This window comes from Taeniopygia guttata, chromosome Z, assembly GCF_048771995.1.
Source record: "Taeniopygia guttata chromosome Z, bTaeGut7.mat, whole genome shotgun sequence".
NCBI lineage: Eukaryota > Metazoa > Chordata > Aves > Passeriformes > Estrildidae > Taeniopygia > Taeniopygia guttata.
In genome coordinates this window covers 81,256,411-81,282,037 of record NC_133063.1, presented here as the reverse complement: position 1 = coordinate 81,282,037, position 25,627 = coordinate 81,256,411, and the positions used below count along the sequence as shown (strand labels likewise).

The 25,627-nt window shown below is 43.3% G+C and overlaps 1 protein-coding gene across 5 annotated transcripts; it reads right to left on the bottom strand.

Annotated features, from left to right (window-relative positions):
* Nucleotides 1–182: 182 nt before the first annotated feature.
* Nucleotides 183–25,627, bottom strand: ACOT12 (acyl-CoA thioesterase 12). 5 transcript variants are annotated; one of them, XM_072921944.1, is made up of 15 exons: nucleotides 25,437–25,625; nucleotides 22,695–22,764; nucleotides 19,394–19,454; nucleotides 18,346–18,447; nucleotides 16,296–16,428; nucleotides 13,293–13,443; nucleotides 10,646–10,765; nucleotides 9,879–10,029; nucleotides 8,109–8,164; nucleotides 7,692–7,752; nucleotides 6,358–6,441; nucleotides 4,490–4,623; nucleotides 2,830–2,958; nucleotides 1,630–1,756; nucleotides 183–859 (listed from the first exon to the last, which is right to left on the bottom strand). In XM_072921944.1, exons 1-15 carry the CDS (start codon nucleotides 25,543–25,545, stop codon nucleotides 725–727), a joined length of 1,623 nt encoding a protein of 540 aa, XP_072778045.1. In that variant the 5' UTR covers nucleotides 25,546–25,625; the 3' UTR covers nucleotides 183–724. The 5 variants fall into 5 exon arrangements, 4 of the variants coding, with proteins under 4 accessions (XP_072778045.1, XP_072778047.1, XP_072778048.1 ...); XM_072921946.1 differs by lacking the exon at nucleotides 25,437–25,625 and adding an exon at nucleotides 23,615–24,012; XM_072921947.1 differs by lacking the exon at nucleotides 25,437–25,625 and adding an exon at nucleotides 23,383–23,517.

The following is a 25,627-nucleotide window of genomic DNA, read 5'->3' as shown; positions in this document are numbered from 1 at the left end:
GCTCAGCACAGCCCTGGAGCCATCGCTGTGTTTGCTGGGGAGGACTGGACACACAGGGGTTGCTGCTGGGTGTTTCCCCAGCCTGGCACAGCTGGCACAGGCTGGAGCTCAGGGCTCTCCTGCAGAACCCACCAGCAATGCAGGGCAGCCTTCTGTAACCCCCAATACTGGGATGAAATCTGTAACCTCAGAAACAATAATTTATTGGGAGTCACACATAAATCGACAAGTACAGACATCAGCAAAAACTAATTTACATGGCCACTAAGTTTATAAATAATGGTGTGCAAGGACCTGCACAGCCAGGTCAGAGCACAGGCAAAGCTACTTGGTAGCACTGGTTTCTGCAGATTACAAGGGATGGTATTTTAAAACAGTCTGGGTGCCACTCTGTTTAATGTAACATTAAAATAGTGAAATGGTCTTATGAACTACAGCTCTACTGAGCCAAGTGCTGCCTCCATTTATATAAAATTCATTAATGCAATCAAAAGCAGAATCTGTTCCTTAATCTTTTTTAAATTAAAGGTTGAATTTAGAGACTAAGGCCTAAGCTTGGTTTGATAGAAAATGCTTGTACCAGGTATTTTCAGGCTGAAGCCCAATACTGACTACATGATCCGAAGCAAGTCACCTACAGAAGAATGATTGACACCCTTGCAGGAATTTCAACCAGAACTGCTTGATAATCTTCAGATGTCCCTTCAGAAATCTGTTTTTAACTTCAGCACTTGCTGTCTTCCAGCTCCAAGAACTTTATGCACTCCAAAGCAGTGTCTTCAATGGATTTTGATGAGCCAGTAAGATTTGCAGCTAAGTAAGGCATAACTCCTGATGTCACTTGATTGAAGTAACACACCTGTTTGAACAAAAGTAAATGAAACAGAAAAGCCTATGGATTGCAAGTTAGTAATTTTTTTTGCAGAGCCTGGATTACTACCACAGCTTTTATGGATATGAATAGAAGCACACAGTGCTTCTGAAACTGAAGGCAATAATTTGCAAAAAGCATGCCTTTTTTACAGCACTCCAGTGATCTGGGTATCCTCACTGCTCTCAGACCTTCCAGCATCTGCAGGTAAATGTACAGAGCAGTGCAGCTAGAAACACTTGTGCATAACGTGTTCAATGTGTGTGCTTTGTGAACAAAGCTGTTGCCTGAAAAAGTTGCTGCAACCAGCAAGAGCTGCTCAAAGTTTTCAGAAATGTGTTTTTTTAAATGGGGAAGTTTTAAGAAGATTGGCATGGCTCCAGAGATGGGAATCAGATTTTGTCATTCCTGGGATATGAAAGTTCAGGCGAGGAATTTAATTTGAACTAACTCCTTGGCCTTTGTAGTCAGTGGAAAGAGAGACACACCACCAGAGACCAGTGTAACGCACATCCTCTGGAGGTGTGTTTTAGGAGTCAGTGAATTACTCTGGAGGAGCAGGGCAGCCTCCAGTGCTCAGTTAGAGCTCATTTCTAACAGATTAGCCAAAGTTGGGCACGACAGACTCCACACACCCAGACTGAACTCCTTTTTTGGACATATTCTGCTGTTCTCTCTACAGACTGTCAGCTCAGGTGAGGTGGTACCCAGGGCAGGGGCACAGGGCAGGGCACAGCTCGGCCCTGCCGGGTACTCACAGTGCAGGAGCTGCTGCTGCCGCTGTGGATCTGGAACCCAGCACAGAGGATTTCACTCCTGCAGAACTCCGGCCTCGGGGGCACCGCCCTGAGCGTCACCGACCTCACGGCCACCGTGTAGGGCTCCCTGCAGGGCAGGGACAAGCATCACACCCTTCTCCTGTGTGTAGGGCTCCCTGCAGGGCAGGGACAAGCATCACACCCTTCTCCTGTGTGTAGGGCTCCCTGCAGGGCAGGGACAAGCATCACACCCTTCCTCCTGCTGAAAACCTTCACGGCACTGACCACAGCACGTCATTGTCACAGGAGGACAGAGGACTCCGGTGTTTTACACGATCCTGGTCCAAAGCCAGGGCCCTGCTGAGCCCCAGTGAGGCTTCAGCACACACCCCAGTCCAGGAGACCTCTGTGGCAGCCGGGGAACATTTCCCCACCTTTTCTTTTTCCTTTAGCCTGCTCTCCTCAGCCCACGTTTATTGCACCAGGGAACAACCCTTACCCAATGCAGCCAGAGCCAAGGTATCCAAACTCATTCAATCCCCTCATGGAGGGGAAAGCACAGTACAGAATACTGCTTTTTAGTGCTAACCTGAAGAATTGCCGAATGTGAAAAAAGAAACAGAACAGAGAAGGATGAGATACACCAAAAGGTTCCATCTGTCTATGTTTCACTATGTAAAAACAAAAGGAGATCTAATAAAAAAAAGAAATAAAACTTTAAAAAGCAAGGTATGTTAAACTGAGCAAGGGACTTGGCAGAATTTACAGATACAATAAATGTGTGAGGTTTCAAGAACTTCCTTGGCTGAGTGAAAACTCTGTAATTACATGGAAAGGGAGTACAAAGTCACTTCAAACAAACAGAAAACAAACTGCCAGGTAGATGCTTCAGCCCACTGACAAGCTCTCTGGGACATTATTTTTTTTCCCCCGTTTGCCCATTTGGAATTCTGGCCTATTTTCCCTCCTGGTAGACCATTCCCATAGAGTCACTACCAAAGAACCAATACTGGACTATGCTAAAAAGTTGTTATGATCTGGATTTATTTCACTGCACCTTCACATTGCAAAGCAAATCTGGTTGCACAAACTCAGGCATCAGCAAAGGAATCTCACAGCTTAGAAAGTCAAATGCCATCTTTGTCACAGATCAAGGTGACTCCAGGCTGTGCTCAGAGTGAAAATCAGAGCCATACTCACTGTGGCCTGCAGGGCTGCCTTTGGGACACCAGAATCACAAAGTCTCTGGGCTGGTGGCCTGTTGTGGGGGCAGAGGTAACGTGGTAGATCTTCTCCTCTTCACTCACAGCCTGCAGGACCTCGCACGTCCTGTGTGAAAAATGCACATTTTATGATTGGCTTTTTGCAAATATTAAAATGAATATTGTATGTGTAAAGTTGGAAAGTTATGCTGTATTAATTCTCTTAAGTAGTGTGTTAAATATAGTTTTAGGTTACAACATAATGTTAAAACAGAAGCTCTGTGATGTATTTTTTACTAGCTCAAGAAAAGGATAAGATAAACAAGAAACTCTTTGCACAGATACAACAGCAACACAAAACCTGAAGAGTTACAGCCTCCTTATCAGAACAGACAAACATCCTTCCACCTTCTCTCTGTCTTTATGGAACCACCAGGATTAAGGGGAAGGAGTTGACAAAAACTAGAAAAATTCTTAATTTGCAAGGAATTTATGCACCATGTGTCAGATATATGAATACATAAATATGCAACAAGCTGTTGCTTTTACGGTTATTCCTTTGCTCACAAGGCATGCTTTTGGCAGCTCAGTGCCCAAAAACATCTGGAAATAAGCAATTCTTTGCTTTTTAATCTCTTGTACTGTCCTAATCCTCATTGTCCAAATTTTTATTACTCTAAATTCATTACTATTTTTAATAACTATTTTATTATTAATGAACTTTTAAGACTTTGAAAAACAAGTGATTGGTGAAGACATTTAGCACACGCCTCAGGCCCTGTTGTTTGTGCAGCAGCAGCCCCTCTCAACCTCAGTGCAAATGAGCTCCATCCTGACCCTGGAACTTTGGTTTTCATGTTCCAGCAGCAAGGCAGAGAGAGTGAAACATTTAGGTTTTCTGCAACACCTCACCAGCAGTGTTTCTTTAGGTTTCATTTGTTACAAGTTGTAAATTCAGTAGAGTTTGTAGATTTTTAAATATCCCTAAGGTTCCACTTCCAGTCTCTGCTAAAAATCTCTCAGGATGGAACAATTAACTGAAAATGCTTCACCAAATCAAATTAGTATAATTTCAATTTAACTGTCTCTAACATTATTCTACACCATAAAAGGTAAATTTAAAAACCACAAACACCTTTTGGAGCCATTCCAAAACCTGTTTCAAATCATACAGACTTCCAAACATGTTGTTTTACTGGAAATATGCATTTTGAAGGACCCCATTTCTTGATTTCTCACTTTGAGTGTACAGTGAAATTGAGCATCAGCACAACTCAGCACAACATGAATGAATGAATGAACAAACATTAATTAAGCTTTTCCTTAATTTTTAAAGCTAGCACACACAATATGTCCACCTCAGTTCTTACTTTTAACTTCTTTTTTCACTTGTTTTGGGTTTTGTCACTTTTAACATACACCTGTGTAGGACTGGCTGGACTGTGCTCATTTGAGAGAAGGATAACCTCTTTCCTGTCCCTCTCTTTTGACAGAGCACTTTGTGTGTTGGAACCAGATTCAGCACAAACCAAATTTTACTTCTTCAGTAGTAAAAAAAAACAAAACCCATTCTTTGAGTGATGAATGTGTGATGTCAGACTCCTACAACACTTTGTTCCCAACGGGGCAGGGTCTCACAGGAGGGCTCAGGGGCTCACAGGAAATGTCTGTCCCAGCGCTGGCGGAGCCTGAAGTCGGACAGGAGGGAGAAGGCCACGTGGGATGGCACCTTCACCTGCATCTCCACCTTGAATGACAGCACAGCACCCTCCTCGTGGGTCCAGATTTTCACCTGGAAAAAAAAAAAAATAGAAACAACAAAAAGCCAGCATCTGTTAGAAACAAAGAATGATTGTTGTAAATGTTTAGATGCATAAATGTTATGCATTTTGGACTTCAAGCAGATTTTATCAGGAGCTCCTGGGAAATGCCACATGCCTCTGTCCAGGTAAATCAGCCCTCCTGCCCCTAGAGCAACCCAGTACTTTCCTTTCCAAAATGTCCTTCTTTTTCTCTTCTGTGAAGCAGAGCACCCAGAACTAGTGATACTCTGAATAACTACTTAAAAATCACAGTTTTGCATCTCTTGTCCCACATCTGTACTATCGTGCCTTGATTATTTTGGGTCTATTTCTACTCACAGGCCTAAACCCCAGCACAGAGAATTCAAAGGAATAACCTGTACATAACAATGATCACACAAAAGAAGGGTTTGGCACCTCTCACAAACCCCATATAATGGAAGAGAATGGGTACAACAGAATGCTCAGAATTAGGGGATTTTATTTCCAAATTCATGTGCTTTATTGCTTCTTAAATCCTGAGAAGTTTAACATAATTTAATTTCCAATGTAAAATTCATATGGTTCATCATCACTGCTGAGGTTTTATTGGGCTTTTTTTTTTTTTTCTGCATCAAAAATGAGCAATCTTTCAGTTATGCTGCATTTCTGCAACAACACAGATTTTGTGTTTCTCTGGATTGTCCTGTCTTGGAAGAGGAAATAAACCCCAACATAATCCACCAAGCACTTTGCTGAAGTAAAGTTTGGTGTAAAATTAAATGCTTAAGAGCTTTAAAAACTGTCTACAGGAGGTCTGCATCAATATTCCTCTACAGCACAGAACTGAAATCATGTTTGTGAGTCCTGTAGACTTGAGAAATCACAAAACAAAGCAGGAGGTGCAGCTGTCAAAACACCTCTCTGCTAAGTGAACACTGGCAAGGCTGGATTATCTCTAAAGCTTTACAGGTTTTGTGGTTGTGTCAAAGGCACCACAGTGCCATTTTTTACCTTCAAAAACTGTCAGTCAGTTTGGGGTCATTGCAGGGAAAGGGAACAAATCCTCAGCATTTTAGGGTCATTCCCCTTGTGCTGTCCCTCTCCAGAGTTCTTGTAAGCACCCCTGAGGTACCTGGAGGTGCTTCAAGGTCTCCCCAAAGCCTTCCTGTCCCCAGGAGGGATAACCCCAGTTGTTATCTCTGCTTGTCTCCACAAGCTGGTCCAAGCTTGCTTTCCCCAGCACCAGTGTTGTCTGCTGTTTATTTGGCACAGCAGTGTTTGCTGAAATATTTGACCACTGGAACAACCCACACATGGCACTGGCAGTTCTGCCATCACTGGAATTCCTCATGATTTGTATCTGCTCTTACTCAAGTATGTTACTGTCTACATGGGAGAGTCACTAAGCAATGTTTCATACATAGTTACAGACTAGAATACTGCAAAAGTAGTATTTTATTTTATTGTGCCAAAGCAGCTCTGGATCTACACAATCTTGAAGTAAACTGCCAATCACTAGCCACATTTCAGAAACCCAGCCATGGCAGATGCCAGATGTCTCTCCATTTTCTGGAAAACATGCACTGCAACAGGGTTAACACCAGGGTTTCCTTTGACTTCCTTCTGCTTTTCCTAGAACTAGTTTACACAAGTGTCCTCACTGATTTTGGGTTTATAACACCACTTCACAAACAAGGGGGTGCTTTGCTCTCAGATTTCTGTAATTTCTTTTCTGCACTTACATTATCCAGAGTCTTGGTTATGTCCCACCCTGGTTTCCCTGCCAGGCGTGTCAGTGCAGCTATGTTGCTGTAACTCAAATAAGCCTGAAACACAAGACACGAGTCTGAAAATGGAGGGGTAAAGGTACATTTCACTGAACATTGCAGAAATTAGGTGATTTGGGTTTTTTCCATCATTATGCTTCAACTGCAAACAAATGTTTATTTTCCTTGTAAGTGAAAACACACTTCAGTAGTTTCTGAATTAAAACACTTCCAGTGGCTTCCCGATACACTCACATGGCTGTTGGCAAAACAATCTTAATTAAAGGACAATAAAACATTATTTTCAGCTTCTCCAGTTATAAAGCTGTGAAGAACAACTTTGACCACCAGGGAGACAATACAGATAACCTCTCAGACCACTGAATTAATGGTTTTGTCCATCTTCCTCTTAAGTAATTACAATCTACTCGAATATTAACCTCTTCTTTGCTACCAAGCTGGGTCCATCTCAGCAATTGCTTTACACAGCAGGCTCACAAGCAAAGAAAATGCAAATATATCCATTCTTTATGCTTGGCTACAATGGATGGAGTTCTCATTTAACCACTCTATAAAGAGAATACAGCCTTAGAGTCTTTACTGACAGGTTTTGATTTCATAGGAAATAAATCTTAAGCAAGCCTTTTGCATCATTGTGTTCATATTTATATTAGTTGTTTGGCATAAAAAAAAAAAAAAAAAAAAGCTGCTTTAGTCACAAAAACTGGACACTGAAACAACATTTAGTTTATCTATAAATCCACCTAAATTCAGGTTCAACACCATTCACTGCACGACATGGGCGTGTCCAGACCAGAGACACTCAGTGCAGGAAATCTGGGAATGAACATGATTTCACTGCTCATTCCACAGATTTGTGCTATTCCAGTGTTCATCTCTCTGTTGCTATCTCTCCCCCCACCCTTAGCACTTACTAAACTGCAATTTTTCAGACATTCCGTGGCCGGATAAAAACAAAAACCAAAACCCTGAACTACTTTCTCTATAGGAGAATTCAGCTTTTTTAACAGCTGGGGACACTGAAGGATAAATCTACAGGAGACCTCAAGGGACCACTTGTTTGTTTTAAAGACAATTTTTTATCCTTTCTATTGCACTTGCTCTTGCATCAGTAGTGAATCATCTACTGTCTCATTTTAGAAGAGAAATTTCACTGTGTTACACATCCACCCGTTCCTCACGAGTCCACAGCACTTCAGAGGGTCCGCCTGTACTGCCACAGCCTGAACAGCTGCCTCACACACCCCAAAAGGTGCACAAATACAGCTTTTTAAGCACCTACAGATTACCTGGTTGCTTGTCTCCCAGGCATCAGAAGGCTTGTCTCCTTTAGCAGATAGCATGCATTTTCTAAAACATAATTAAAAAGAGACATAGTAGCATAAATTGGTTCTTTACACCTCTTGTGTATGCTAGGAAAAATCACTTTCTATAGGCTTAAGTGTCTTCTAAATACAGCTACTTTATCAATTTGTGGCTTGCAATAACTGCTTTTTATTTCCAAGAAGGACAGTGAAACACAATAACCTCCAGAGCGAACTGATTTTGAAACAAGTAGCCTCTAATAATTTCAATGCCACTGAAACAAAATTATTTGTAAGTGTAGCCATATAACAGTCATACATACTTTAAGGAGAGTTCAGTTTATTTAGAGGATTATGAAATCAAGTTTTCAAGATCAAGACCTGCCAGTGACCCAGCTATACCTGGTGAGTCGAATCCTCCTCCTGGCAATAGCTCCGTGGTACCTCCTCACACCATCCTGCATGAAAAGTGAACCAGAGAGCAACACATCTCATTATTTTAGAACAAAGCCTGAAAAAAGACAACTAAAAATTATTTACTACGGATGGGCAAATGCCAGAGCAGCAATACAAGCAAATAAAGAGTAATTGTGTAATGGCTATTCCACAAGCTAACCCAAGTAAACTGGTGGTTTATTTTTTGCCTTAGCAATATTCTCTGAAATCTGAAAAAAAACCACCAGTGTGATAGAAGAGTTGTACCATTGTGGCATCCTCCTGGTACTCTGTGGTCCTAAAGCAGTGGCAGCTGGGCAGTGCACCACATTCTGCTCTTTCTAAATGTGCCACCCACCAAATAAACAATTAACCCAATTTATCATCATCTGGTGTTCAAAGCACAAAGGAAAAATTGTATTTTCCAAAGACAGTTTTTCCTCTTGGGACAGCCTGCAATGGATAGTAGTGAAACTTACTACCCCAGTGAGTACATAAGACACCTTGATTCATTTGTCTAGCTCCCATCCTATAAGAAATAAGGTCTCTGATGTTAAAAAATAATTTAATTTCTGCCTACACTGGCTCTCTGAAATTCTTGTAACTGAAGCAGGAGATTAGTGATAGGTGTCACCACAGCAAATAATTCAACAATAGCATTCAAACTGCTTCAAGTGCTTCATGAACCACTTTCAGGGAAACATGAACTGAGATCTCCATGTCAAAGGAACTGAAAAACCCACCCACGTCATGGGATTTGATTCCTGCAGACTTCTTTATTCACTCTATTTCTCCTTTTTGTTAAGGGTTTACAAAAATAACTATTCCCCGAATACTTATAAATTTCATCTACAGCTAGTGGAACTTGCACAAGGCATAGACAAGTGGAAAAATCTCCAAACACATCAGATTCTTCCTCTCTGCCCATCAACCATAGAATCTATAGTCATGAGGATCCTCCACGGAGCCTCTCACTTTTGGAAGATGTGAAAATGCCAATCATTTGTTTTTGAAATTTTTAAAAGTTTAATAATAATAAAATGGTTATAGAAATAGTAATACAATTAGAGTAATAAAAATTTAGAGTTAGGACAATTACAAGGCAATAAAGAACAAAGAATTCCAGATGTCCGGATGCTCCTGGGCACGTAAGCCCCGACAAGCATGCTTTGTGAACAAAGGAATCACCCTTAAAAACCATACACTGTTGCATATTCATACATACTTCATGCTTATGCATACATTCTATTTAAAATACGACACTCTCTCTGGAGTATGCCAACTCCTTCTTTCAATCCCCACGGTGTCTTCGAGCCTGAGCAAGGCCTGAAGAAATGAGCTTCTTCTGACAAGAAAACCGTAAATTTCTGTTGTCTGGAAGATTTTGGGGTTCTGTGACTGTTATCTCGAAGTGAGTCTCTCATTTCTTAAAAAAAAAAACCCACATACAGAGTTTCTATTTTAACTACAGAACTACATTTACCATACTATTAAAATGTTAATACAGCACTTCTAATCAATATAACACAATAGATATAGTATTCCATTTAATATTTGTGAAAAGCCAATCATAAAATATGCATTTCTCAGAGAAGAGTGAAGCTAGCAACAACAAACCTCTCACTCGAGGGCAAACATTTCATTTGGAGCTTTTCTCTCCCACAAGGAGATGCACTGCAGTGCCCTGCTTGGTCCTTGCTTCCCCAGGAAGGCTGTGCCGACCACCTGAGAGCTCACCTGAGCAGTGGGCTTGACCCTGGGGAAGGTGAGCAGCTCCCCGTTGTCATTCAAAGCATTAAAAATGAGGAATGCACTGTTAATGTGCCGCGGCTGGTCCTTGATCCACTCCTCGCAGTTGTAAGCCTCCACACGGACACCAACCTCCACACTGGAAGGGAAGTTTACCTGAATCACTGAGCTGCTGCAAGTGATGCAGAAGCAGCCCTGAGACATGCTGGAAGGGACTGCAGTACCTCCAGGTGTGACTCAAATACCTTCTGTAGCACAGCAAATCAATTACTCAATCTGGAAGGACACGTTTCTGAAATAAAATAAACTACTGCAGCAGCTAAATAGCACTAACAAAAATAAGCAATAAATAGAACCCAGTCTGTCAACAAACGCCAAGATGGGAAGATCCTGGCAAGAAGCTGGCATCTTCTGAAGAATCACATCCCTGGGAGCAACTCAGCCCTTGAAAAACCCTGAATTTCAGAGGAATATTTATTGTCTGCATTTGCAGGAGTGGGATTTGGTGACAAGCGATCTTTAAACTAAAAAGTCAGGGAATAATTTTTTTAAAACTTCCAATGATAAAAGTGAAACAACAACAAAAAAAGGGCACATATAGATACATACTTCAAAGTCACACCTAAAAAATAATTAATTCACTAATGAAAACCCTACTGATGAGACCTGAAACACACAGAGTGGGTTGGTGCTGGAGATGAGGAGCTTTACCTGTTGTGAAAAGTGTTTATCTGACAACAGATGAGGAGCTTTACCTGTTGTGAAAAGTGTTGTTGACAATGGCATTGAAGACGAGGCGGTCACCCACGAAGGATGGCCCCCAGAATTTGAACATGTTCACTGCCTTCAGGATGGGGTGTGAACGGCACAGGCGGCTGAAACAGAAAGCCAGAGAGACAGACCAAAACACACAGCGGTGCTGACTACAGAAACGGCGTTTGCAGGATCTGGAAGGTCACTAAATCACACTGATCTACTCCATGCCAGCCTGTTCAGCTCCAAGAGCTTGTAACTCGAGCTTCAACCATCACAACGCCGCTTATGTCGTGCTGTTTAATTTCCAACGCCTTTTACAAACACCAATTAATTCTCATTGCTTGAGACTGCCCTCCCTTAAGCCAGACCATGAAGCCCTTACCTACAGAGTAACCACTTACCTCACAGTTCCATTAATTTCTGTAGGACTGCACGGGGAGCAGGCTCCCGAGCAGTGTAAAAATGCCAGCCCTTAAAGCCTTTAAACAATTAAAGGAAACCTGAGCAGAAAGCCTGAGCACCAGGGACAGTGTCCAAGCAATGCCATGTCAATTTATCTAGTCTTAATACTTGAACTTTTTGCTCATTTTTAGATGCTTTCTGCTAGTGTGATATGAAATGAGAATAAAAAAACTCTCACATGGCTATCAGATGCAGTCTGTGTGAATAGAATCTCATTTCCAAGCTCTCTGGAGCAGGCAAAAAATCAGTTTTCTTCACCAGTTCTGCATGTAGTCAAAGCCCCTCACTTTCTACTGGGATGTCTGTGCATCACAGGAAGGGGGGACAAAATACAACATATGACATTTATTTTTAGCCTCTGAGGCAACTCACTGCTCTCAGTAAGGAGCCCATGTGCACATCTAGGATAGATTGTTCCATGGTGAAGTTTTCTAAATGAAAACACAGTTTTGTAGCACTTCTAGCTTTTAACTCAGCTGCACTTTGAAAACTAATGTACCGGGATTGTTAAATGCACACAATTATCTGCAGCTAATTAACTGACTGGGACATCTCTTCAATAGTCTAATACATTTGAATTACTTTGTAATTAAATTAAAATAATTTGCTCCTCTGATTTTAAATGCTAAGTGTTGATTTTATTTACAATGTTCACTCTAAAGATGCAAACACAATAATGATGAGGAGAGGAACAAACCAGAAATCAGACTTAAATATTCATTTCTTTCCTGCAGAAGTACACCCTGAATGCTTCTATTGCAAATGTAAAGAATAAGGAAGTATCCATCAAGTTCAAGCTAATATTACTAATATTCAAATGGTTTTATTGCTATCTGCAAGATTTTCATGTATTGACCAAAGAAAGGCGGTGGGGAGGTGAGAAGGAGAGTGAGTAACCTTTAAAGGAAGGTTCATAGTGAAAGTAGTTACTTCTCAAGCAAAATCTACATCATCTCTACTTTCAGCCAGCCTCTGACACCAGCTATTATTCCTGAAATTTGAACATGAGTAATCATGTTTGACATTAATTAGTTGGAAGAAAATTTGTCCGGTACTCCATTTGCTGATGTCTCCCTTCCTTTTTTTTAAATCTAAATGTGACTCCCACATGGTAAAATTTATCAGATGAAAACAGGTAAATATTCTGAGTCATATTATAGTGAAAATCTGCAGTAGTCCCTTCAAGCCACTGGAACTGCATTTGGGGGTAAGGTCAGTGCACTCTGTTGTTACTAAAACAAGTTGTTTATCCAACCACTACAGAAAATCTGTTGTTATCAGTACAACCACTGGCTACAAATCAAAACCATATGAATAATGAATGGAGAAGCCATTTAATTATTAAAGATAAAAAGGGGAAACATAGCTAACGTCCCTGCAGTGAATTAGGTCACTCGGTATGCAAGGAGAATTCAGACTGAAACTTGAGTACTGCTTACAAAGGAGCTTTTGTGCAGCGTCCAGGAACAGGAAGGGAGACAAACAACGGTTTGACTCCAGGGAAGAGGAATTAAGTGATTATGTGCCTGGGTCACACTGACAAGCATTGTCACAAAACATACTCCGTTCTTTTTACCTGAAGATGTCCCAGCTCTTTAAACTGCTAAACTTGTTGCAAGCCATAGGATGTGCAGCTCAGAGGGACTGAAAGGTCAAGTGACTTGCTGAGGGTTATGCATCCATTCTGTGTGCACACCAACAAAACAGAGCCTGTTTTTGTGGATCCTTTTTCTCTGACTTATTTGTCTTCTGGCAACATGAGGATTTGCAGACTAAGTTCTAGCGGGCTGTTCATTTTTGGATGTCACTTGATACAGGGCGAATATTGGTTTTACCCTGATTAAGCAACTAACTTTGTTTCTAAAACTCTGCACCAAGCAAAGGAGGGCAGGTTTCTGCTCCTGTGTCCAATGTTATCTTCCTGCAGAGATTCCCAGGAAGGTAACACAGCCTCTTTTGCCTTAGGCTCTGTATGTGTAACAGAATAATGTGAGTCTCGGTGCCATGGCAAGCTGTGGGAGATGTACCACTTAAATAGTTCAAAAGCCTCCTGTAATGTGAGAAGGAAACAAATCACAAAGGCCTGGGTCTCTATTCTTCATAAAATAAATCCCTGTGAAATCTTTAACATTAATAGCACATCCACTTAGAACCACACGCACAGACAATGCTGCACGAAAGTACCTTGCTGAAATGCTTGCCACTGTCTGCATCCAAGCCATGATCTGGCCACCAAAAGTGTTTCCATGATGGTTTGCATGAGGAGGCAGGACAAGCTCAGTGCTCTGTACGTGAGTATGCTCAGTTGAAACTGCATCTTTGTCTTCAAAAGTATCTGAAACACAGCAGCAGTGCATCAGTGAACACTTTCAGAAGAAAGCACACCTGGTGAAGAGAGCAGTTTGCTTCAGATTCAGTGAAAATAAAACCAGAAAGGCACAGCAGAGCCTTGTGGTTTGCAAGGGAAGCAACAAGAAGCTGAACATTTGCTCTGTTCTCCCAGGAGCTGCTGCTGCCAGCCCTCAGTGCATGCCCAAACCCCTGTGTCAGGGGCAGTTCTGTGTCCCTGTGTCAGGGGCAGTTCTGTGTCCATCTGTCAGGGGCAGTTCTGTGCCCATCTGTCAGGGGCAGTTCTGTGTCAGGGGCAGTTCTGTGTCCATCTGTCAGGGGCAGTTCTGTGCCCATCTGTCAGGGGCAGTTCTGTGTCAGGGGCAGTTCTGTGTCAGGGGCAGATCTGTGTCCATCTGTCAGGGGCAGTTCTGTGTCAGGGGCAGTTCTGTGTCCATCTGTCAGGGGCAGTTCTGTGTCAGGGGCAGTTCTGTGTCCATCTGTCAGGGGCAGTTTTGTGTCCATCTGTCAGGGGCAGTTCTGTGTCAGGGGCAGTTCTGTGTCAGGGGCAGTTCTGTGTCCATCTGTCAGGGGCAGTTCTGTGTCAGGGGCAGTTCTGTGTCAGGGGCAGATCTGTGTCCATCTGTCAGGGGCAGTTCTGTGTCAGGGGCAGTTCTGTGTCCATCTGTCAGGGGCAGTTCTGTGTCAGGGGCAGTTCTGTGTCCATCTGTCAGGGGCAGTTCTGTGTCAGGGGCAGTTCTGTGTCCATCTGTCAGGGGCAGTTCTGTGTCAGGGGCAGTTCTGTGTCCATCTGTCAGTGGCAGTTCTGTGTCCATCTGTCAGGGGCAGTTCTGTGTCAGGGGCAGTTCTGTGTCCCTGTGTCAGGGGCAGTTCTGTGCCCATCTGTCAGGGGCAGTTCTGTGTCAGGGGCAGTTCTGTGTCAGGAGAAGTTCTGTGTCCCTGTGTCAGGGGCAGTTCTGTGTCAGGGGCAGTTCTGTGTCCATCTGTCAGGGGCAGTTCTGTGTCAGGAGAAGTTCTGTGTCCATCTGTCAGGGGCAGATCTGTGTCAGGGGCAGTTCTGTGTCAGGAGAAGTTCTGTGTCCATCTGTCAGGGGCAGTTCTGTGTCCCTGTGTCAGGGGCAGTTCTGTGTCAGGGGCAGTTCTGTGTCCCTGTGTCAGGGGCAGTTCTGTGTCAGGGGCAGTTCTGTGTCCGTCTGTCAGGGGCAGTTCTGTGTCAGGGGCAGTTCTGTGTCCATCTGTCAGGGGCAGTTCTGTGTCAGGGCAGTTCTGTGTCGGGGCAGATCTGTGTCAGGGGCAGTTCCTCTCCCAGCTGAGGGAGCAGCAGCTGAAACCCCAGTGTGTGCTGAGCTGTTCAGGACCCCAGCAGGGCCTTTCAAGGGCTGTCAGAGCAGTTCAGCACCGCCTCAGACGTCTGCCAAAGACTCTGCACTGTGTGTAATGGGCACCTGTACAGGTATGTTTAATTAAGATTAGAGAAGGACACGATTATTTCACCTTGTTGCAAATCATGTGATTGCCTGAGACAACACCTGGGTGAAAGGACTGAAGTGAGCATCTGAACCACCTGGTATTACCTGAGCATTTCTGATGTCACTTTCAAGTGTAGCCATGCATCCTCACTCTAATCTCAATTCTTTTTGGTGGTGTTTTGCAGGAAAAGATTTAGGCATGAGATTACATCAGGTAATTTTAAAAGTGCCTATCTGTGCTAGGAGCTGCTTGACCTGAATGGTACTTTTGACTTGTGCCATAATTAGCTAACTTTGTGATTATGTAAGTGGAAACATATGACTAACTTGCAATTTGGACCTACTCAAGGTGTTCCCTAAGATCCACTTGTCAAATAAACCTCACTTTCAGGCTATGAGGTTGCTACCTAGCAGCCTTTACACACAATGTTCTTTCCTCTCTTCTCGCACTCTGCTTTTTCTGTCTCCTTAAGGAGGTGAATTAGTGCTACAATAACATCCTTCAAAGAAGCTTCCAGGAAAGGCAGTGGAGACAAAACCCATCAACCTCTGATTTGTCACTGAGGTTACTAAACTGTGCCCTGTGAGACAGTTACCATGAAGACAAATAGCTTATTTTCTCGTACCAAGCAAGACTCTTCAGTTCTATGAAGTCTTACTAAATTGTTAAGGCTAGATCTTTGTTTATAACAGGTTTAATCTCTCCTCAGTAAAACAACATAATGCCTGTTATTTATACATGGCAGCTCAGATTTTCCAAATACCAGCATATTTTCTTAACTGCTCTGAGTAATTTCTTTTGTGGGGGAAGACAACAACTTTCTTTACAAGCAGAAATTACTACAGTAAATAAAAAAGAACCTGTTTCTTTGTTTAGTTTTTCTAACTTTTTTACCTCTTTTGACCTTCATGTAAAGAAACTTCTGCTTGTTGGGAATCATCTCGGGACATAAACACAGTTCTTACTTTGCTTTCTGGCAAAGACAGGGCCACACACCTGAGTGAATTTCATGCTTCTGTCTGCATCACAACTGGTGCCACAGAAGTTTATTGCTGTGTTTATTGCTGAGTTCTGTGTGAGCTGAGGAACCTCACACACAGAAACACGTGAAGATCTGCATTTCACATCCACTCAATGCACACCTGGCCTGCAGCCCTGTGTTTTTACATCTGGAATTTCTGAGAGACAAAGAAATACCACGATATTAGAATAACTGCCTCACACACCTCTGGACCTCTAGCCACAAATCTGGCACAGACTTTTCTACCTGGCACCACAACCCCAAGGAGATGTTTTGTCTGCTTTTTTCCTTCCTTCCAGCTGCCCATAAGTGTTTGTTCCACCTTCTGTGCTGGATACAGAAATCACCTTCCTTATTGCTCTCCTGCATCAGCTTCTGAAAGACCTGGACATAGCCCAGACGGATTCTTCTCCTCTCAATAGCCAGGCTGTGCTCCAGGTGGTCTTCTGCAGACAGAAGCTGTACGGGTTTTAACTCAACCTGTGCAAAAGGAGAGGAAAAAGCCACAACTGTTCTGAATTTCACAATCGTAACAAAGCACACTTTGAACTTAAAATGGCATCAGCATTTTCTACAACTTTTTCCTATCAGCTGCCCAAGATGACAAGTTTAATAATACAACTAGCACAGAGTATAAAGTGAAAGAGATTCTGCATTATTCTTACAGAATCATTCATTGCCAAAGTGCTTTTTGCTTCTAAATACAAACAGCCATGAGAGCACACAGTATTTAAGACAGTTCTCATTAAAAAAAAAAAAAGACAGAAAAATAGAAACTTAATATGAAAATGATGATAGAATTTTCATGAGGATAAAATTTTTGAATTTTTGAACCAGAAAAAAATTCAGGTGCAGTGGTCAGTGGTGTCAGTGCAAATTCCTGTGTATGTCAGTTCAGTGACAAACAGCATCCAAACTTGTACTGGCTGAAGAAAATTACTACATTTGGATAATTACACCAGAGGTGACACTGAACAATCACTTGTGAGATTTGTCTAGAAGGCCTGGCCTCAGGAGCATTAAAATAATGCACAAAGCAGTGCACCACAGATAAATTCAATATTTTGTGTCTTGCAGTGCTGCCATGAATGTTTCTCAGCCTTTGACTCTTCCCTCTAACCCTCTTGCAGATTCATTGCCTCCTGTCCAGTCCTTTTCAAGAGCTTTCTAGATTTTCCCAGGCAGCCCAGTTAAAAAATTAAGATGGTAGGTATGTTGAGATTGTCTTTGTACAACTTTAGGGACAGTTGTTCAGAAAAGTGGATTTGGAAAAAATACTCTTCAGTGTCTCTGAGACTTTAGTTTGTGATGGAATTTGAACTGAACTCTCAAACTCCCTCTGGGACATTCCTGCCTTAAGCCTAATCTTAGTTAATCATCACCAATTTAATCCTGAATTAATCTCCCCAGAAATTTGTGCAAAAGGTAAACAGGTTTATGTTATGAGTATGAGATCAAACTAATAACAAACTATTCTTGATAATATTGTAGTACTCTCAGGCTAGCAATTTAGCCATTAGCCCTTCAGAGACAAGAGCTGGGCTTTAGTTTTAGTAAAACTGCTCCAGTCTGTTTTTCTCCAAACTGTGCCACATCCTCAGAAGAGAGAGCAGTAGTGACTGGATGTGTAAATTGCTCATGGGATGACTCTGCCAGTCTCCAGTGGGTGTTTAACAGCCACATGTGCTGTCCTAACACATGCAGTGAGACAGGAAAGTCAGATCCATGGCATCACATTCAAGAAAGTCAAATTTCACATGCAAAGGGAGTTTATTAAGAGAGTCTGAGGAATGTCTGGCCTTCCTCACAAGGAAACTCTAAAAGGACTGTGCCTGTCTGGCACGGTGTTGTGAAGGACAATGGTACCATGACTGATTTCCAAACACCTCCAGGGAGCCAAACACTGGGGAGAAGAAACAGCCCTGGTGTGAAAACTAATCAACAGAAATAGCAAAAAACCAATTTAGGTTGGAAGTGAGCTTAAAAATAATGTCTTCTGTCTGAACAGTGATGTCTGAACAACCTCCCCAAGAGGAGAAGTGAAGGATAAAAAGCCCACCCTGCAATCAACTTTTGAAAAGGAAAGAGACTCACAAGGATCTCCCTTTCAGTGCTTGCTTTAATCATTACTGTAGCCCTCACAAAGACCTCACTTCTATAGTGAACAAGTTTGCAAAAGAAAATGGAAACAATAATAAAAACAACAACCACCTAACCATTTCAGAGAAGCGAATTAGAAATAAACCCCCAAACTCTACCTTATAAAGTCCGGACCATGCAATTTTCCTATCACTGATCAGAATAAACAATGTTTCTTCTCTGCTTCACAACCAGAAAAGTTGGGTTATTTCACAGAAACTTAGTCACTCCAAGCTTAGGAGAAAACAGGAAAAATACCTTTCCACCACCAACTGGTTTGGCCACATATGTTGCATATGCCACACTCACAATCCTTTCAGCATTAGTCAAAACATCCTGTACTGTCACCTTGATGCCAACCTACAAGGAAGAAGGTGGTGGGGGAAGGAGACAAAAAGGGTATTTACATCATTGTCAATTGATTTGAGACAATACAGTGCAGTTTTTATCAGTCCCTTACAGCTAAAGGGAAAAGGTAAAAAACCTGTTCTAATCACTGATACATCTGTGGTCATCACAAAATTAAGTCAGCTCTAAAAGTTTTTCAGTATCACAACTTTTTTGTTTGTTTAGCATAATTTGTGAGGTTAAATTACAAAAAACAGGCAAGACTCTTAATGTAATTATATGGATAATTCCTTCCATTTTCTTCTGTGGCATTTGGAGTCACCATCTAAATCAATTTCTAAGATCTGTACATGCAAAAAAAGTGTGTTTAGGGGTGCAAAGCACAATGAAACACTGGAATGTGAAACACTGGATTTGATCGTGTGGCATAGGCCTGACACACATCAAAATTCTGATTTTTTCTAATTTTTTGAAACTTTTGGAATACATTACCTGTGAAATGCATCACTCCCATTAACAATAATGGGAACTGGACACAGGCACAATGTAAAAAGAGCACCCCCAAAGTTCAGTTCTGATTTGAAGTGGCTGGGCAAGGCATTGCATGCTGGCTGCAGTACGAAGATTAAGATCACTGTACACCTGAGATATGTACATTTGTACCAGAAGTTTCAAAAATGCTTTGAACTGCACCTGTTCTGTGGATCTGGACCAATCCCACCCTGCCCACTATACCTGCCAAAGGCTTTAAGTCCCAGTGGCTACCCTGACATGGATTATTTTACAGGAAACACACAACTTTAACACTCTGAAAGCAGTGCCATTAGGCAGTGTCATTGTCCAGGTTTCTGCAAATATCTGGAACAGACAAACCTGGACCCACGCTGTGCTCCTCTACTGCTCTCACCTCTGCTCTATTCCTTCAATATCTTCAGAGAAAAGAGAGATGATCTCTTACCTCCATGCTGGTTTTGAATGCTCTGTTCACCTTTGTTCTGATGGCAATAATTTGTCCAACCCTGTTAAGAAGAGTAAGACCTTATAGCAGCTTTATAAGGGCTTGAATCTGCCTCCCTGTATACTCCTAAAAGTAGTGAAGAACATCTCATTAATCAGTCTGTGTCTTCTACACTGCACTGAAAATCCACTGAAAAAAAAGTGATTTTTCCACTGTTTTCAATTTAACACTGTTATTCACCAGTCAGAATTGGTCAATAAAATTACAGCCACTCAGAGTTCTGCACAACCTTAATGGCAACATTCCTTCTCTCTGCTGGTGTCTGCTTGATGGCAGGTGTGCTCCAGGTACACCCAGAAATTTTGGCTTTTGCTCAAAAGCACATCCAGCACCAAATCACTGAGCACAACTAGCTGCAGGAGCACTCAGGTACACTCTGCAAGCACCTCTGGCACACAGGTATGTGCACATGAGGAGATAACCCCAGAGGAAATTTAAAATATATATATATCTTGGATATCTTTAAAGGATGGGGAAAGACTTCATGTTCCAAGTCTTGGCCAAGAACAGGACTGTTGGTCCCTTCTGTGCTAACATCATCCCTCTGAAAACCACTCTTCCTCATTTACCTGCAAAAAACATCTAAACAGAATTTTTACTTTATTATATAGTAAAAATTGTAGAGAGTCTATATTACTAGATTATTATCTAGCATGATTTCATTATATTACGTATTATTTTAGATATATTTTAAATCTTTATTATATTATTTATTTCATTATTTATTACCTTTTACATTTTCCTTACTCATCAAAACAAATTTAAATGGGGAAATATTTTCTTTCCTTCCAGAATTCCTAAAGCACCTGCTCCATGCTGATAACAGGAGCAAACCTTGTTACCAAACCCCTCAAATCCCAGCCCCAAGCAGTGCTGAGGGGGTGGAAGGAAGGCAGTTTGCCCTCAATTTTCCTCCCATTGAGCAGCAAGTGAAAGGACACAGTGTGCACGGTAAGCCAGAGCCACAGCCAAGGCAGAAGGGTGTCAGGCCACTGCCTCCAGGGAATTCAAACTGAGTCACAAATGCTAAAGAGCAGCCCTGGGCCAGGAAAAGTGGAGCTAATTACAGCCAGGACTGAAGTAAAATATAACTCAGAGCACTTGGGTACTGACAAAACATTCACTGCAAAGGATTTTGCACAGTTATTACCCCAGTTTATTTAAAATAATAATAATAATAGTTGCTTCCTAATTTAAATGAATGAAGTTGGGACATTTAAAGGTAAAGGCTTACTAAAATTGTGTATTCCACTGCAGAAGAATAATGGGAAATGGGAAATAGGAAATAGGAAGCCTGCTCCTCCAGAGGACCTGACAGGAACAACAAACTGCACAGCAACTTTCTCTTTCTTGTTCTTACCCAAGAACACCAGTGGAATCCTTTGGGTGGGGAAATGGTCAGTGCAAAGAACTAAAACCATCTGCAGGTGCACAGCCCTCAATAGCTTCTGCAGAGGATGCTCAGAAGCAGTTTTTGCATTATTCATTGTAAAGAAAAAGCAGAACTGTTAAGGCAACTGTTCCCAACTGCGCAGCAAAGAGAGCCACCAGCTCCCTCCCAGAAAGGAGAGTGCTCAGAGCTACAGATATGGAGGGGCAGAAGTCACACAGCAGCACACTTCCACTTAAAACTGTCAGAAACTTCCCAGAATGGACTGACTATCGCTCACATACGAAACACTAACAAAATACAAATAAATGCAATTTTAAATCAGATGTAATTGAAAATCAGTACCACTGAGCTGCTATGTATGACAAGAAAAGGAAGATGTTATCATGGTATAAAACTAAGTTTTGAACTACATAGATTTGTGACAATTTCTGTTTACACCTCAGTTGAAATAAGCACAAAAGACTTAATCCCTGCAGAAGCTTTAGTAACCTGGTTTAGGTAAATAAACATTACAGTAAGCCACTTACTTAAAAAACACCTTATTAATTTACCAGAGAGAGAAGCAAGAACTATTTTATTTATGCAAGATGTTTGTGTAATGAACTAGATCTGGCAAAATTTAGGAATTGCACAGTAAGCCAGAAGAAAGATATTAGGGATGACCTAGCAGAGAAAAATATTTTCTTAAATAATTTTTTTTCACAGTTAATATTTCTTCCTGAAATTCTTGTTACAAATGGAACATTGGTATTACAAGTGAGAGAAGAGCTAGAAATATTTGGAAACAAAATTGGAAGGACAAATGTTTTCTTGTATTCCAGAAGCTCTGTTCTCAAGAAACAAGACAGAAAAGTGCTCTGAAGCTACTAACTCTGAACTATTACACCTGAAAGGGAAACACTACCCTGATTTTGATTAGTTTTCACAAACAGGATTTTTTCCCCTAAGAATAAAATTAAAAACACAGAGCAAATCAAGGCAGGACAAACACTTCAATATTGTGAAACAGACCAAGGAATCCTGAGTTCCAGATTTGGTATGGTCATGTTCTCTTCTTTGTCACTGGCTTTAGTTCTTACTCTAATGACACTGCTCTAACAGCCTCAAGTCTGAGTGGCTGCTTATTTTACACTTATGAACAGTTTTTAAGTGCCATCAGCTGTACGTCTGGCAGCCAGTGTTGCTTTGTTCACAGCCACAACTGCATGTGCACTGCTCTGTGTAACCAGGCCTATCCCATCTAACCACTCATTAATTCCCATACTGATCCTTGTAAAGCCACACAAAACCCACAAAGCAATGGCTTTAGCTTTCTGTAAAGGTATGGTTTAGGAATAAAGGTCAAATTTCCTCTTATGGTGTCTTTTATCCCACTGGAAACCATGGAAAATGGTAAAACAAGTGCAGTCCTGTGTTATCTTGTAGAGTCAGTTAATTCAGTGCGCAGTGAATGTGAACCATTTATCTTTTTTCTAAAGTAGTTGAAAGAAAAAGATATTAAGAAACGAACTGAAAGAGACCTTGTCATAATAAAAACACAGATAACAGTAAGTTTTATAGGTAATATTCCTTATTTAACAGAGATAAGCAATGGCCTACAGCCATTCCCTAGAGCCAGAGACCATCAGTTTCTCTCTCAGCTGTCAAGTAAAGTTAACAAAAGTTTATTTCTGCCCTGTGAGATGGATCTGCTCTCTGGGTGGGCACAGGTAGAAAAGAACAGTTTTGAGACTTAGCCCTGTGACTGTGGTGAGTTCACGGCTCTGCTGTGTCCCACTTTATAATGCCTTGGTTTATCTCTGCCAAACAAGAACGTGCAGAACGAAAACACCCGACTGTTGTCAGTACCTGGCAGCCTCTTCAAACTGAATGTCATCCATGGACGCTGTCACGCAGGACATCCCAGCATGTTTCTCAGCTTCAAAAGAGACACAGGGGCACACAGTTACCACTCTGCACCTGCAGGGAGCTACTCCCCTGTGGCAGGCAGATCCCGCTTCTTCCCATGCACGCCGTAACGCAGCTCTGCAGTGCGCCCCTTAGGAAAAATGAGGTGGCAAATAAGGTAAAACTTTACGTGTTTTATCATTAATCTGTTGTAAAGGGTGTTTGTTTTTGTGGGTAACATCAGGAGACAAGACTGGATGATAGCAACTACCTTACTCAGTTTGGAAACCTCTACCTACGGTCTTTTTCTAAAAATGAGCGTTCTGGTAAGAGAGCCTTAACAAGCATTTTGAATGACAGGAAGAGTCATAGAGTGTTACCAAGCTCATAGAAAGCTCATCATTCTCCCTCAAAACAATATGTCATGAGCATCAGCTAGGGCAATCCAGCGGGGAAGTTTTATGTGAGCTGAGGATTCTGAGATACAGGAGAAAAACCTACTTATTAGTACGTAAAAATCTTAATTTATTAGTGCAGTCACAACAGTGGAAAGCAGCTAAGTACATGTCCTTAGAGCTGGACCAAAAATGCAGGAATTAAATAAAAACAAAGACAAAGAAGATTTAGAAAATTCAAAACCAGAAATCACCTGCTGTGAAATGTTTTCACCTAAATTTGAACGTTAGTCATCTCCCTGGGATATATTTGGCTGTGAAAAAGAACTCACACTTTTTGTATTAATTATGAAAGCTAATCTGGAAAAGGTAAAACATTTTATTTAATGTTAACATTTAATCACCTCATAGTAAAGTTTTATAGCAAATTAATAGGATATATTATTTATTTTATAGCAAATTAATGTGATATATTATTTATTTGACATTAGCACCTAGAGCTTCCAGTCAAAAAGTAGATCTGCAGTGAACCAGGAGCTGTATGAACACAGAGAACCTCTGCTCCAAAGTCCTGAGTGACAGAGGCAAGAGTGGGGACCAGCAGGAAAATAGCACTGCACAACAGGCAAGAAGAGCTCTCATTCCCAAGCAGCCCCGTATTTTTAGTGAGCATCACAAGAGGAGCTCGGAGAAAACAGAGGTTTCATCTCAAAATCGGAAGAGTTATCTCTGAAAATAGGCGGGGAAAGCACGGTGTGTCCTCAAAGATCACTTCCGAGGGTTAAAAAGGCTGAAATGGAATCACTCCTTCACACAGCTGAAGGGAGAGGCGTGCTCCTTTAGGGGAGCCGCCGCTGCTTTGGCGGTCCTGGCTGTCGGTGCTGAGCCCGGTGGGGCACGGCGCTGCAGCCTGCGCGGTCACCGGGCTGGGGACAGCCAGCCGGGCACCCCGGTACCCCGCACCCCCGCACCCCGGTACCCCGGTACCCCGGTACCCCGCACCCCGCACCCCGGTACCCCGGTACCCCGCACCCCGGTACCCCGGTACCCCGCACCCCGGTACCCCGGTACCCCGCACCCCGCACCCCGGTACCCCGCACCCCGGTACCCCGCACCCCGCATCCCGGTACCCCGGTACCCCGCACCCCGGTACCCCGCACCCCGGTACCCCGCACCCCGGTACCCCGGTACCCCGCACCCCGTACCCCGGTACCCCGCACCCCGCACCCCGCACCCCGGTACCCCGCACCCCGGTACCCCGCACCCCGGTACCCCGCTGGCTGGATTTGTGGTTGTTTCACAGAACCGCGGAACCCCAGAATAGTTAGGGCTGGAGGAGTCCTCTGGAGACCATTTAGTCCAATCCCCTGCCAAGCAGTGGCACCTTTCCTTCTTTTTGGCACACATTGCTAGATTACTAATCTTAAATTAGTACTTTTCTTCCTTCTCTTACTTATCTTTTACCACCTCTTTTCTTCGCTTCTGCTGCTCGTTTTTAAAATTCTCCTCGTCCTCACGTTCCTACCACCATCCTCGCTCTCCTGTGCCATCTGACGCCTCACCCTCGTGGTGTCTGTTCCTTACGGGACCCCAAATCTCCTGGGCTCCGAGAGAGAGAGACGTGGAGCTCCTGGAGTGGGTCCAGCGCAGGCTACCAGAATGACTGGGGGAATGGAGCATCCTCCTCACCAGGGAAGGCTGAAGGAGCTGGGTCTGCTCAGCCTCGGAAGAGATGGGTGAGAGGGGCACGTGTACAAATGTCCAAAAAGGGTGTCAGAGCATGGATCAGGCTCTGCTTGGTGGTGCCCACCAGGCAGAAAATGATGCCCTGGAAGTTCCATCTGAACATGGAGCTGTGTCAGGCTGGAGATGAGGGAAAGGTTTTTCCCCCAGAGGGTCGTGGGGCACTGAGCAGGCTCTGCCAGAGCTCCAGGAGTGTTTGGACAGAGCTCCAGGGATGCACAGCGGGGATTTGGGAGGTCTGTGCAGGGCAGGGGCGGGACTGGGTGATCCTGTGGGTGCCTTCCAGATCAAGGGATTCTGTGGTTCTATGATGAACATTTTCAGTGAGCACTGAACAGACTGCCCGCGGAAGGTGTGGAGCGGAGCCCACCGGCCCGTCCCAGCAGTGTCTGCCCGATGCTGTGTCCAGCGCTCCGGGATGCCCCCGAGGCGGGACAGGATGACCACTGTGACCCCTTCCACCCTGTGACCGCTGCCACAGCCCGAGCCCGGGTGGAACCTTCCCCCAAGCCTCCCAGGGCTGTCCCCTCCCGCTCCCGGGCGAGCAGGGCCCCGCCGGCCGTACCTGCGAGGCAGGCGGCCGCGTCCATCCAGCGCAGCAGCGGCCCCGCGGCCAGCTCCCCGCGGGGCCCGGCGTGGGCCGGCAGCACGGCCCGGCACATGGACACGGCCATGGGCGAGCTCCGAGCGGCACCGCCGCACCGCCCGCCGCCGCTCGGCCATGGGCGGCACCGGCCCGGACGGCGCCGGCCTCCC

What these genes read in the sequence shown, in the direction of transcription:
- ACOT12 (XM_072921944.1), bottom strand. Translation starts at nt 25,545, where the DNA reads ATGGCCGTGTCCATGTGCCGGGCCGTGCTGCCGGCCCACGCCGGGCCC. An exon ending in CAGTTTGAAGAGGCTGCCAG is followed by an intron (nt 19,455 to 22,694) that starts GTACTGACAACA and finishes TCTTCTTAACAG; the next exon opens with GGTTGGACAAATTATTGCCA. An exon ending in AGGAGGATTCGACTCACCAG is followed by an intron (nt 7,753 to 8,108) that starts GTATAGCTGGGT and finishes ATTATGTTTTAG; the next exon opens with AAAATGCATGCTATCTGCTA.